We start from the raw sequence: 13,729 nt of genomic DNA, 5'->3' as shown, positions 1-13,729 counted from the left end.
ACTTTGTCAGTCCACTAGGGACATTTCTTCTCATGTATTAAGTATGTATGTTATCCTGTTTTCTCATTTTAGTTAGCTAGTAAATAAATAATTAAACCAATCGGTGCAGTACTCATGGGTAATCATGAGTAAGGCTGGGGTTTTTGCAGATGCATGAGGTTACGACTGTTCGGAAGGATGATGTGATAAGAGGCAATGATAAATAAGATTGTTTATAGATGTAATAGACACCTTATAGAGTGTAATTCAGGAGATGTAATAGATACCTTATAGATTGTAATTCAGGAGATGTAATAGATACCTTATAGAGTTTAATTCAGGAGATGTAATAGATACCTTATAGAGTTTAAAACTTCTTTGGGATAGGGGGCAGTATTTGGATGACTGATGTGCCCAAAGTAAACTGCCTGTTACCAGAAGCTAGGATATGCATATAATTGGTAGATTTAGATCATTTTTGAAACTTTAGAGTGTTTTCTATGTCTGTGAGTATAACAGAACTGATATGTCAGGCGAAACCCTGAGGACAAACCATCCCAAAAATGTTACCGCTATTTTCAATGGATAGAACTTTCAATTTAAGGCCAAGTCCTCCCATATTGCAGTTCCTAGGACTTCCACTAGATGTCAACAGTCTTTAGAAAGAGTTTCAGGCTGGTTTTTGGAAAAATGACCCAGTAATTGTAGTTTTATTAGGTGGCTCCCATTTTGGCTGTAGTGTTTCCAAGCGCTTGGAGGAAAGCGCGCTTTTTCTTATTTATCTCCGGTAATAAACATACTATTCTCCATCTTAAATTGTATCATTTATTTGCATATTAGGATACCTGAGGTTTGTTTGACTTGTTTGGAGAAGTTTATTGGTAACGTTTGGGATTAATTTTGTATGCATTTTGAAGGAGGGAACCTGGATGGATTGTTGACTGAAGCGCGCCAGCTAAACTGAGTTTTTATGGATATAAAGAAGGACATTATCGAACAAAAGGACCATTTGTGATGTAACTGGGACCTTTTGGAGTGCTAACAGAAGAAGATCATCAAAAGTAAGGCATTATTTATATTGCTATTTCTGACTTTCGTGTTGCACCTGCCAGGTTGAAATATGTTTGTCATGCATTTGTGTATGCGGGGCGCTGTCCTCAGATAATCGCATGGTTTGCTTTCACCGTAAAGCCTTTTTGAAATCTGACACGGTGGCTGGATTAACAAGAAGTTAAGCTTTTTTTTAATGTGTAACACTTGTATGTTTAATGAATTCTTATTATGAGTATTTCTGTTTTTGGATTTCGCGCACTGCTATTTCACTGGATGTTGTCAAATAAATCCCGTGGGGATTGGAGCAGGAAGGGTCTCTAGGAAGTGAATTCGGGAGATGGTAACTCTTTAATCAAACTCTTCTGTGGTGCCCCAAATTCCTAATGAGTTAATTGTTACATCATAGTTAATGGATTAAATAAATAACAGTCACCAGATTAATGAAAGTAAAGTCACAACACCAGCCTGCTCATGTCTTTGATCTGCAATAAAGTAGGTTAGCTAGCCTGCTCACGTCTTTGATCTACAATAAAGTAGTCTAGCTAGCCTGCTCACATGTCTTTAATCTACAATAAAGTAGTCTAGCTAGCCTGCTCACATGTCTTTGATCTACAATAAAGTAGTCTAGCTAGCCTGCTCACATGTTTTTGAGCTGCAAATATATTAGTGTTGAATTGGTAGGATCAGGAGTGTTCGTGCCCGTCTACAGTAAACTAGTGTAGATTAATTTAGCTCAACTCACTTTTCCAACTACAGTACTCTAGCATGTAGGTTTAACTGACCTGTCCTTGCCCGTCTCCCTCTTGAAGAGTTCGTCAAACTGCAGCATCTTCTGCCAGGAGATGATGTAGACCTTTAGTTTGGGCAGCACCTGGTTCATCAACCTCAGGTTGTTGTAGACCAGACCCTTCCCATCCCGCCGCATGTAATTACTGGGCCCCCAGAAGATAAACACTGTGTCCTGGAGGGAGGAGAATGTAATGTTACTACTGATAAACACTGTGTCCTGGAGGGAGGAGAATGTAATGTTACTACTGATAAACACTGTGTCCTAGAGGGAGGAGAATGTAATGTTACTACTGATAAACACTGTGTCCTAGAGGGAGGAGAATGTAATGTTACTACTGATAAACACTGTGTCCTGGAGGGAGGAGAATGTAATGTTACTACTGATAAACACTGTGTCCTGGAGGGAGGAGAATGTAATGTTACGACTGATAAACACTGTGTCCTAGAGGGAGGAGAATGTAATGTTACTACTGATAAATACTGTGTCCTAGAGGGAGGAGAATGTAATGTTACTACTGATAAACACTGTCCTAGAGGGAGGAGAATGTAATGTTACTACTGATAAACACTGTGTCCTGGAGGGAGGAGAATGTAATGTTACTACTGATAAACACTGTGTCCTAGAGGGAGGAGAATGTAATGTTACTACTGATAAACACTGTGTCCTAGAGGGAGGAGAATGTAATGTTACTACTGATAAACACTGTGTCCTGGAGGGAGGAGAATGTAATGTTACTACTGATAAACACTGTGTCCTGGATTGGGTTAAACCTTGATACGTTGATAAGATTGAAACACTTCAAAAGTGCAGAAGGGATAACACATGAAAACACATAATATTAAATGTATTATAGCATCTACTAACTATGTAGCCCTGTGTGGCTCAGTTGCATGGCACTTGCAATGGATTGTGGGTTCGATTCCCTCTGGGGTCACCTATACTAAAATGTATGCACTCACTACTGTAAGAGTTGTGTTTAAAACATATGCAGTATATTTATATCTTATAACAATGTAGCATCTAACCTGGGATGTATTTATCTCTTATAGCATGTAGCATCTAACCTGGGATGTATTTATATCTTATAACAATGTAGCATCTAACCTGGGATATATATATATCTTATAACAATGTAGCGTCTAACCTGGGATGTATTTATCTCTTATAGCATGTAGCATCTAACCTGGGATATATTTATATCTTATAACAATGTAGCATCTAACCTGGGATGTATTTATCTCTTATAGCATGTAGCATCTAACCTGGGATGTATATTCATCTCTTATAACAATGTAGCATCTAACCTGGGATGTATTTATCTCTTATAGCATGTAGCATCTAACATGGGATGTATTTATGTCTAATAACAATGTAGCATCTACCCTGGGATGTATTTATCTCTTATAGCATGTAGCATCTAACCTGGGATGTATTTATCTCTTATAACAATGTAGCATCTAACCTGGGATGTATTTATCTCTTATAGCATGTAGCATCTAACCTGGGATGTATTTATCTCTTATAGCATGTAGCATCTAACCTGGGATGTATTTATCTCTTATAGCATGTAGCATCTAACCTGGGATGTATTTATCTCTTATAGCATGTAGCATCTAACCTGGGATGTATTTATTTCTTATAGCATGTAGCATTTAACCTGGGATGTATTTATCTCTTATAACAATGTAGCATCTAACCTGGGATGTATTCATCTCTTATAGCATGTAGCATCTAACCTGGGATGTATTTATCTCTTATAGCATCTACCCTGGGATGTATTTATCTCTTGTAGCATCTAACCTGGGATATATTTATCTCTTATAACAATGTAGCATTTAACCTGGGATGTATTTATCTCTTGTAGCATGTAGCATCTAACCTGGGATGTATTTATCTCTTGTAGCATGTAGCATCTAAGATGGGATGTATTTATCTCTTATAGCATCTAACCTGGGATGTATTTATCTCTTAAAACAATGTAGCATCGACCTGGGATGTGTTCATCTCTTATAACAATGTAGCATCTAACCTGGGATGCATTTATCTCTTATAGCATGTAGCATCTAACCTGGGATGTATTTATCTCTTGTAGCATCTAACCTGGGATGTATTTATCTCTTATAACATCTAACCTGGGATGTATTTATCTCTTAAAACAATGTAGCATCTAACCTGGGATGTATTTATCTCTTATAGCATCTAACCTGGGATGTATTTATCTCTTATAGCCTCTAACCTGGGGTGTATTTATCTCTTATAGCATCTAACCTGGGATGTATTTATCTCTTATAGCATCTAACCTGGGATGTATTTATCTCTTATAGCATCTAACCTGGGGTGTATTTATCTCTTATAGCCTCTAACCTGGGATATATTTATCTCTTAAAACAATGTAGCATCTAACCTGGGATGTATTTATCTCTTATAGCATCTATCCTGGGATGTATTTATCTCTTAAAACAATGGAGCATCTAACCTGGGATGTAGTTATCTCTTATAGCATGTAACCTGGGATGTATTTATCTCTTATAGCATCTAACCTGGGGTGTATTTATCTCTTATAGCATCTAACCTGGGATATATTTATCTCTTAAAACAATGTAGCGTCTAACCTGGGATGTATTTATCTCTTATAGCATCTATCCTGGGATGTATTTATCTCTTATAGCATGTAGCATCTAGCCTGGGATGTATTTATCTCTTATAGCATGTAGCATCTAACCTGGGATGTATTTATCTCTTATAGCATGTAACCTGGGATGTATTTATCTCTTATAGCATCTAACCTGGGGTGTATTTATCTCTTATAGCATCTAACCTGGGATATATTTATCTCTTAAAACAATGTAGCGTCTAACCTGGGATGTATTTATCTCTTATAGCATCTATCCTGGGATGTATTTATCTCTTATAGCATGTAGCATCTAGCCTGGGATGTATTTATCTCTTATAGCATGTAGCATCTAACCTGGGATGTATTTATCTCTTATAGCATCTAACCTGGGATGTATTCATCTCTTATAGCATGTAGCATCTAACCTGGGATGTATTCATCTCTTATAGCATCTAACCTGGGATGTATTCATCTCTTATAGCATGTAGCATCTAACCTGGAATGTATTTATCTCGTATAGCATCTAACCTCGGATGTATTCATCTCTTATAACAATGTAGCATCTAACCTGGGATGTATTTATATCTTATAGCATGTAGCATCTAACCTGGGATGTATTTTATCTCTTATAGCATGTAGCATCTAACCTGGGATCTATTCATCTCTTATAGCATGTAGCATCTAACCTGGGATGTATTTATATCTTATAACAATGTAGCATCTAACCTGGGATGTATTTATCTCTTATAGCATGTAGCATCTAACCTGGGATGTATTTATCTCTTATAGCATCTAACCTGGGATGTATTTATCTCCTATAGCATGTAGCATCTAACCTGGGATGTATTCATCTCTTATAGCATGTAGCATCTAACCTGGGATGTATTTATCTCTTATAGCATCTAACCTGGGATGTATTTATCTCTTGTAGCATCTAACCTGGGATGTATTTATCTCTTATAACAATGTAGCATCTAACCTGGGATGTATTTATCTCTTATAACAATGTAGCATCTAACCTGGGATGTATTTATCTCTTATAGCATGTAGCATCTAACCTGGGATGTATTCATCTCTTATAGCATGTAGCATCTAACCTGGGATGTATTTATCTCTTATAGCATCTACCCTGGGATGTATTTATCTCTTGTAGCATCTAACCTGGGATATATTTATCTCTTATAACAATGTAGCATCTAACCTGGGATGTATTTATCTCTTATAACAATGTAGCATCTAACCTGGGATGTATTTATCTCTTATAGCATGTAGCATCTAACCTGGGATGTATTTATCTCTTATAGCATGTAGCATCTAACCTGGGATGTATTTATCTCTTATGTAGCATCTAACCTGGGATGTATTTATCTCTTATAACAATGTAGCATCTAACCTGGGATGTATTTATCTCTTATAACAATGTAGCATCTAACCTGGGATGTATTTATCTCTTATAGCATGTAGCATCTAACCTGGGATGTATTCATCTCTTATAGCATGTAGCATCTAACCTGGGATGTATTTATCTCTTATAGCATGTAGCATCTAACCTGGGATGTATTTATCTCTTATAGCACGTAGGATCTAACCTGAGATTTATTTATCTCTTATAGCATGTAGCATCTAACCTGAGATGTATTTATCTCTTATAGCATGTAGCATCTAACCTGGGATGTATTTATCTCTTATAGCATGTAGCATCCAATCTGGGATGTATTTATCTTTTATAGCACGTAGCATCTAACCTGAGATGTATGTATCTCTTATAGCATGTAGCATCTAACCTGAGATGTATTTATCTCTTATAGCATGTTGCATCTAACCTGGGATGTATTTATCTCTTATAGCATGTAGCATCTAACCTGAGATGTATTTATCTCTTATAGCATGTTGCATCTAACCTGGGATGTATTTATCTCTTATAGCATGTAGCATCTAACCTGGGATGTATTTATCTCTTATAGCATGTAGCATCTAACCTGGGATGCGTTGAGCAATTCGTGACGGCTCCGTAGGACCCTCTGCATGCTGGAGTGGGCGATGACACGTAGCGAGGTGCGGCGCCCAACGTCTCGCCCGTACCCCAGCGCCGTGGGGGCGTCGTTCATACGGATCACACACTCCGCCCGGTCAATCTCCTCGCCACGACCACCACCCATCAGGTGACCGGAGCTGGTCACCAACGCACAGCTATGGCAGTGCATTTTCAGAGGCTAGAGGAGGAGAGAGGAGGAGCATTATTATCAATACGAATAATGATAATAATGATAATAATAATAATGATAATATGAATAATGATAATATTGATAATATGAATAATGATAATGATAATAATTATAATGATAATAATAAATGATAATAATATGAATATGAATAATGATAATAATGTTAATACGAATAATGATAATGATAATAATAATGATAATAATTATACTGATAATAATAAATGATAATAATAATATGAATATGAAAAATGATAATGGTCGTATGAATAATGATAATGATAATATGGATAATGATACTAATGATAATACTAATGATAATATGAACGATAATAATATGAATACTGATGATAATAATTATAATGATAATAATAATGATGATAATAATAATAATGATAATAATTATAATGATAATGATAATAATGATGATAATAATAATAATAATGATAATAGTAATTATAATGATAATGATAATAATGATGATAATAATAATAATAATGATAATGATAATAATGATAATAATAATGATGATAATAATAATGATAATAATTATAATGATAATAATAATGATGATAATAATAATAATGATAATAGTAATTATAATGATAATGATAATAATGATGATAATAATAATAATGATAATAATTATGATGATAATAATAATAATGATGATGTATGTATTATAATTATAGACTTCAACAGTGTTTACCAATCCTGCTCCTGGGACATCAATGATTACACATTGTAACTATGCAATAGACTAGAAACATGATTTAAGTAAAGACTGATTTGTAATTGATGTATACAGAAAAAAACTATGCATATCGAACTCCCTTCATCAGCATTAATCTGAGGAAACAGGTGTCACGCCCTGACCTTAGAGAGCCTTTTTATCTCTATTTGGTTTGGTCAGGGTGGCATTCTATGATTTGTTATCTATGATTTTGTATTTCTATGTTTAGGCCTGGTATGGTTCTCAATCAGAGACAGCTGTCTATCGTTGTCTCTGATTGAGAACCATACTTAGGTAACCCTTTTCCCTCCTGTCTTTGTGGGAGGTTGACTTTGTTTAGGGCACATGGCCTTTAGCTTCACGGTTTGTTTTGTAGTGTTTATTGTTTTGTTCGGCGTCACTTTCCTTAATAAAAGAGAAAATGTACGCTCACCACGCTGCACCTTGGTCCTCTCCTTTCAACAGCCGTGACGACAGGATAGTATTTTCAATGAGATACTTCATTTCAACCAGTTCATTATCCCAGGTGTTATAAATACATAATAAATGCATTATAATTATGATAATTGTAATATTATATTATAAATACAAGTTTAATCCGTACTTCAATGCACATATGGTGTGCATTATAAAATGAGGAAGAAAGATGAGGTGGGGAGAGGTGTAGAAGACAGAAAGACGAGGTGGGGAGAGAGGTGTAGAAGACAGAAAGACGAGGCGGGGAGAGAGGTGTAGAAGACAGAAAGACGAGGTGGGGAGAGGTGTAGAAGACAGAAAGACGAGGTGGAGAGAGGTGTAGAAGACAGAAAGACGAGGTGGGGAGAGGTGTAGAAGACAGAAAGATGAGGTGGAGAGAGGTGTAGAAGACAGAAAGGAGGCGGGGGAGAGGTGTAGAAGACAGAAAGACGAGGTGGGGAGAGGTGTAGAAGACAGAAAGACGAGGTGGAGAGAGGTGTAGAAGACAGAAAGACGAGGTGGGGAGAGGTGTAGAAGACAGAAAGATGAGGTGGAGAGAGGTGTAGAAGACAGAAAGACGAGGTGGGGAGAGGTGTAGAAGACAGAAAGACGAGGTGGGGAGAGAGGTGTAGAAGACAGAAAGACGAGGTGGGGAGAGAGGTGTAGAAGACAGAAAGACGAGGTGGGGAGAGAGGTGTAGAAGACAGAAAGACGAGGTGGGGAGAGAGGTGTAGAGGACAGAAAGACGAGGTGGGGAGAGAGGTGTAGAAGACAGAAAGACGAGGTGGGGGGGAGAGGTGTAGAAGACAGAAAGACGAGGTGGGGAGAGAGTTTTAGAAGACAGAAAGACGAGGTGGGGAGAGAGGTGTAGAAGACAGAAAGACGAGGTGGGGAGAGAGGTGTAGAAGACAGAAAGACGAGGTGGGGAGAGAGGTGTAGAAGACAGAAAGACGAGGTGGGGAGAGAGGTGTAGAAGACAGAAAGAGAGGTGGGGAGAGAGGTGTAGAAGACAGAAAGACGAGGTGGGGAGAGAGGTGTAGAGGACAGAAAGACGAGGTGGGGAGAGAGGTGTAGAGGACAGAAAGACGAGGTGGGGAGAGAGGTGTAGAAGACAGAAAGACGAGGTGGGGAGAGAGGTGTAGAAGACAGAAAGACGAGGTGGGGAGAGAGGTGTAGAGGACAGAAAGACGAGGTGGGGAGAGAGGTGTAGAAGACAGAAAGACGAGGTGGGGAGAGAGGTGTAGAAGACAGAAAGACGAGGTGGGGAGAGAGGTGTAGAAGACAGAAAGACGAGGTGGGGAGAGAGGTGTAGAAGACAGAAAGACGAGGTGGGGAGAGGTGTAGAGGACAGAAAGACGAGGCGGGGAGAGAGGTGTAGAGGACAGAAAGACGAGGTGGGGAGAGAGGTGTAGAAGACAGAAAGACGAGGTGGGGAGAGAGGTGTAGAGGACAGAAAGACGAGGTGGGGAGAGAGGTGTAGAAGACAGAAAGACGAGGTGGGGAGAGAGGTGTAGAAGACAGAAAGACGAGGTGGGGAGAGAGGTGTAGAAGACAGAAAGACAGGGGGAGAGAGGTGACAGGGAGGTGGGGAGAGGTGTAGAAGACAGAAAGACGAGGTGGAGAGAGGTGTAGAAGACAGAAAGACGAGGTGGGGAGAGGTGTAGAAGACAGAAAGATGAGGTGGAGAGAGGTGTAGAAGACAGAAAGACGAGGCGGGGAGAGGTGTAGAAGACAGAAAGACGAGGTGGGGAGAGGTGTAGAAGACAGAAAGACGAGGTGGAGAGAGGTGTAGAAGACAGAAAGACGAGGTGGGGAGAGGTGTAGAAGACAGAAAGATGAGGAAGAAGACAGAAAGACGAGGTGGGGAGAGAAGACAGAAAGACGAGGTGGGGAGAGAGGTGTAGAAGACAGAAAGACGAGGTGGGGAGAGGTGTAGAAGACAGAAAGACGAGGTGGGGAGAGAGGTGTAGAAGACAGAAAGACGAGGTGGGGAGAGAGGTGTAGAAGACAGAAAGACGAGGTGGGGAGAGAGGTGTAGAAGACAGAAAGACGAGGTGGGGAGAGAGGTGTAGAAGACAGAAAGACGAGGTGGGGAGAGAGTTTTAGAAGACAGAAAGATGAGGTGGGAGAGAGGTGTAGAAGACAGAAAGACGAGGTGGGAGAGAGGTGTAGAAGACAGAAAGACGAGGTGGGGAGAGAGGTGTAGAAGACAGAAAGACGAGGTGGGGGAGAGGTGTAGAAGACAGAAAGACGAGGTGGGGAGAGAGGTGTAGAAGACAGAAAGACGAGGTGGGGAGAGAGGTGTAGAGGACAGAAAGACGAGGTGGGGAGAGAGGTGTAGAGGACAGAAAGACGAGGTGGGAGAGAGGTGTAGAAGACAGAAAGACGAGGTGGGGAGAGAGGTGTAGAAGACAGAAAGACGAGGTGGGGAGAGAGGTGTAGAAGACAGAAAGACGAGGTGGGGAGAGAGGTGTAGAAGACAGAAAGACGAGGTGGGGAGAGAGGTGTAGAGGACAGAAAGACGAGGTGGGGAGAGAGGTGTAGAAGACAGAAAGACGAGGTGGGGAGAGAGGTGTAGAAGACAGAAAGACGAGGTGGGGAGAGAGGTGTAGAAGACAGAAAGACGAGGTGGGGAGAGAGGTGTAGAAGACAGAAAGACGAGGTGGGGAGAGAGGTGTAGAAGACAGAAAGACGAGGTGGGGAGAGAGGTGTAGAAGACAGAAAGACGAGGTGGGGAGAGAGGTGTAGAAGACAGAAAGACGAGGTGGGGAGAGAGGTGTAGAAGACAGAAAGGCAAAGAGGAACAGCGGCAGACAGTATTTGATTACCGGTACTTGCGTAATTAATTTGCTTAAACAGTAGACTATTCAACCTTTACTAAAGAATAGTCTAATAGCTGAGCTAGGTGTGGAAAAAAAACCTCCGATCACAGACCAGTTTTCTTTAAAGACCAAGGGGGAGTTAGAGCACTATTATGCTTTTGGGTCCAAATGCACTACTGTGTCTCTAACTGACAATGAATGGGCAATATAAACCAAATAATAAACTGATAATTGTGCACGACTTCAAATGAAACAAGCAGGGATCAGGTTTCAAACCCTCAACCTTCTTGCCCGAAGTCCAGCGCACTATCGACTGTGCACCAAAAGCTCAAGCCGCAGTCGATAGAGCGTGTCCTCACGGTAGTTTGCTACTCAATGTAATAAAGACTTTTCAAATAAGTTACGTTACAATTTGCTAGCTACGCCTTCCTTACGAACCACATATCATATCATTACAGCAGTATGTACCGGTATGTTAGCTATCTACCTAATGTCAGTAGTTATACATCAAACTTGCCAGTATTTTAACTATAGACTATCTAACTACCCAACGCTTATTGACTTGATTATTCCAGTGATTCTTAGCTTAGCTAAGTGGTATTGTCGTTGTGCGTTCTCAATGGACATTTGGGTGCTTTCGTAAATTCGCTCTAGCTATCTAAACCAATTTCAGAGCACTTACATCTGAGAACCAGAGTGCAGAATGATGAATTTACGCTCAACATCCGTTGACGGTGTCAGTAAACGTTGGCAAAAAAAAGCGTAATTAAATTGTTTCCAGCAGCACAGTTACGGTCACCAACGCTCTGGTTAACACAAAAACTGCCTAACCAGCTCTGCTAGGGTGAGAAAAATGGTCAGAGTGGTTTCATTAGTGTCTGGAAGTAGCTAGCAAGCTAGCCAACGTTAACTTGGGTGCTTGACTGCCGTTGTAAGGTCAGAACGCTCAAATAATCCCTACAACGTGAGAGCGAACCAGTCTGAATTTACAAACTGACAATGATCTGAATTTATGTGCGTCACGTTGTACAGCGCCATACTTTCCAATCCATCCTAATGGAAACCCATAAGGGTTTTTCGTTTTTCATGGAATAGAAACACCATAATATTAAGCAAATTAATTATGCAGTACCAGTAAAAAGGTTTGGACCTACTCATTCCAGGATTTTTCTATATTTTTACTATTTTCTACATTGTAGAATAATAGTGAGGACATCACAACTATGAAATAACACATATGGAATCATGTAGTAACAAATAAATGCCAATAATGCCAATAAAACCCCTTAAATTGAATTGGACAGAGAGCTGTATGACCACAGATCACACAGACCCACAAAGAATTTGATAAACTGATATCTGTTAGGTGAAACACAGCAGCAAGACGTTTGTCCCGTTGCCATGAAAACAGGGCAACACGTGTAGCACAAACAGCTTCTCCATCCTGGAGGGGAGCACTGTGCAGTCACAGCAGCTAGATGTTTGCCCCGTTGCCATGAAAACAGGGCAACACATGTAGCACAAACAGCTTCTCCATCCTGGAGGGGAGCACTGTGCAGTCACAGCAGCTAGATGTTTGCCCCGTTGCCATGAAAACAGGGCAACACGTGTAGCACAAACAGCTTCTCCATCCTGGAGGGGAGCACTGTGCAGTCACAGCAGCTAGATGTTTGTCCCGTTGCCATGAAAACAGGGCAACACGTGTAGCACAAACAGCTTCTCCATCCTGGAGGGGAGCACTGTGCAGTCACAGCAGCTAGATGTTTGTCAACAGTAGTGCCAGGGTGAAAAGTTCCAGGGCAACACATCACAGACAAACAGCTTGGTCCATCCACAGGGTGCACTGTGCAGTCACAGCAGCTAGATGTTTGCCCAGCAGCGTTGCCATGAAAACAGAGGCTGAAACACGCTTGTCACCACAAACAGCACTCCACAAGGGGAGCACAGATCACAGCAGCGGGATGTTCACCGCCTGGTATGGCCACTGAAAACAGGGCCCTCAACAAGCAGCTCTCCAGAGGGTGCAGTGCAGTCACAGCAGCAAGACGATGCCATCAGAAAAGGGCAGCAAACTAAACAACATCCAATACACCTATATTTAACCTGTTAAAGATTACAAGGACATCAACATAACATTTCAAATGTCCATTCTGTGATGTTTCTCTTGTTTATTTCAAAGCTTTGGCAACACTGAAAAACATGCCAATAAAGCTTCTGAATTCAAGGCCATCAGACTGTTAAACAGCCAAGACTAACATTGAGTGGGGAAAAACTGTCCAGGACACTGGTCAACAGCCACTTTTCAGAGAGAATTGATGGGAAATGAAAAACTGTCCAGGGCACTTTAAACAATCCTATTTTAGATAGAAACACCCTACATTGGAAAACTGTCCAGGGCATCAAGAACCCTATTTTAGAGAGCAACACAGGGGGAAAAACTGTATCAGGGCAGGTTAACTATGCCCTATTTTAGATAAACACAGGGGGAAAAACTGTCCAGGGCATCAAGAACCCTATTTTGTACCAGAAACACATTCAAAAATCCAGGTACATATTCAAGAACCCTATTTTGAGAGAAACACGGAGGGAAAAACTGTCCAGGGCAGGTCAAGAACCCTATTTTAGAGAGAAACACAGGGGCAAAAACATGTCCAGGGCATTAACAAGAACCATTTTAGTGAGAAACAAATAAAACTTTCCATTTGCATTTCAAGAACCCTATTTTAGAGAGAAAACAGGGGCAAAACTGTCCAGGGCAGGTCAAGAACCCATTTGGAGAGGAAACACAGGGGGAAAAACAGTCACAGCAGCAGGTCAAGAACCCTATTTCAAGAGAGAAACACGGAGGGAAAACTGTCCAGGGCAGGTCAAGAACCCTATTTTAGAGAGAAACACGGAGGAAAAACTGTCCAGGGCAGGTCAAGAACCCTATTTTAGAGAAACAAACATCCAGGGGGAAAAACTGTGCAGTCACAGGTCAAGAACCCTATTGCCATCAGAGAAACAGCCAGGGAAAACAAACAACATAATAAGAACCCTATTTTAAGTTAATATTGTTAA

General features: G+C 40.5%; 1 protein-coding gene across 1 annotated transcript in view; it reads right to left on the bottom strand.

Annotated features, from left to right (window-relative positions):
* Window positions 1-1,792: 1,792 nt before the first annotated feature.
* The window catches only part of LOC112240511 (alpha-N-acetylgalactosaminide alpha-2,6-sialyltransferase 5-like), a 125,392-nt gene continuing 113,455 nt past the window's right edge, over window positions 1,793-13,729 (bottom strand). Inside the window, exons 3-4 of the mRNA XM_042307879.1 lie at window positions 6,416-6,649; window positions 1,793-1,993 (exon numbers count right to left, since the gene is read on the bottom strand). Of these exons, the coding sequence (XP_042163813.1) occupies window positions 1,793-1,993; window positions 6,416-6,649 (435 nt within the window). The remainder of the gene's footprint in view (window positions 1,994-6,415; window positions 6,650-13,729) is intronic.

The sequence above is a fragment of the Oncorhynchus tshawytscha genome, linkage group LG28 (assembly GCF_018296145.1).
Source record: "Oncorhynchus tshawytscha isolate Ot180627B linkage group LG28, Otsh_v2.0, whole genome shotgun sequence".
In the NCBI taxonomy this organism is placed as follows: domain Eukaryota; kingdom Metazoa; phylum Chordata; class Actinopteri; order Salmoniformes; family Salmonidae; genus Oncorhynchus; species Oncorhynchus tshawytscha.
The sequence above is the reverse complement of the archived record's forward strand: the minus strand, read 5'-3'. Positions and strand labels throughout refer to the sequence as shown.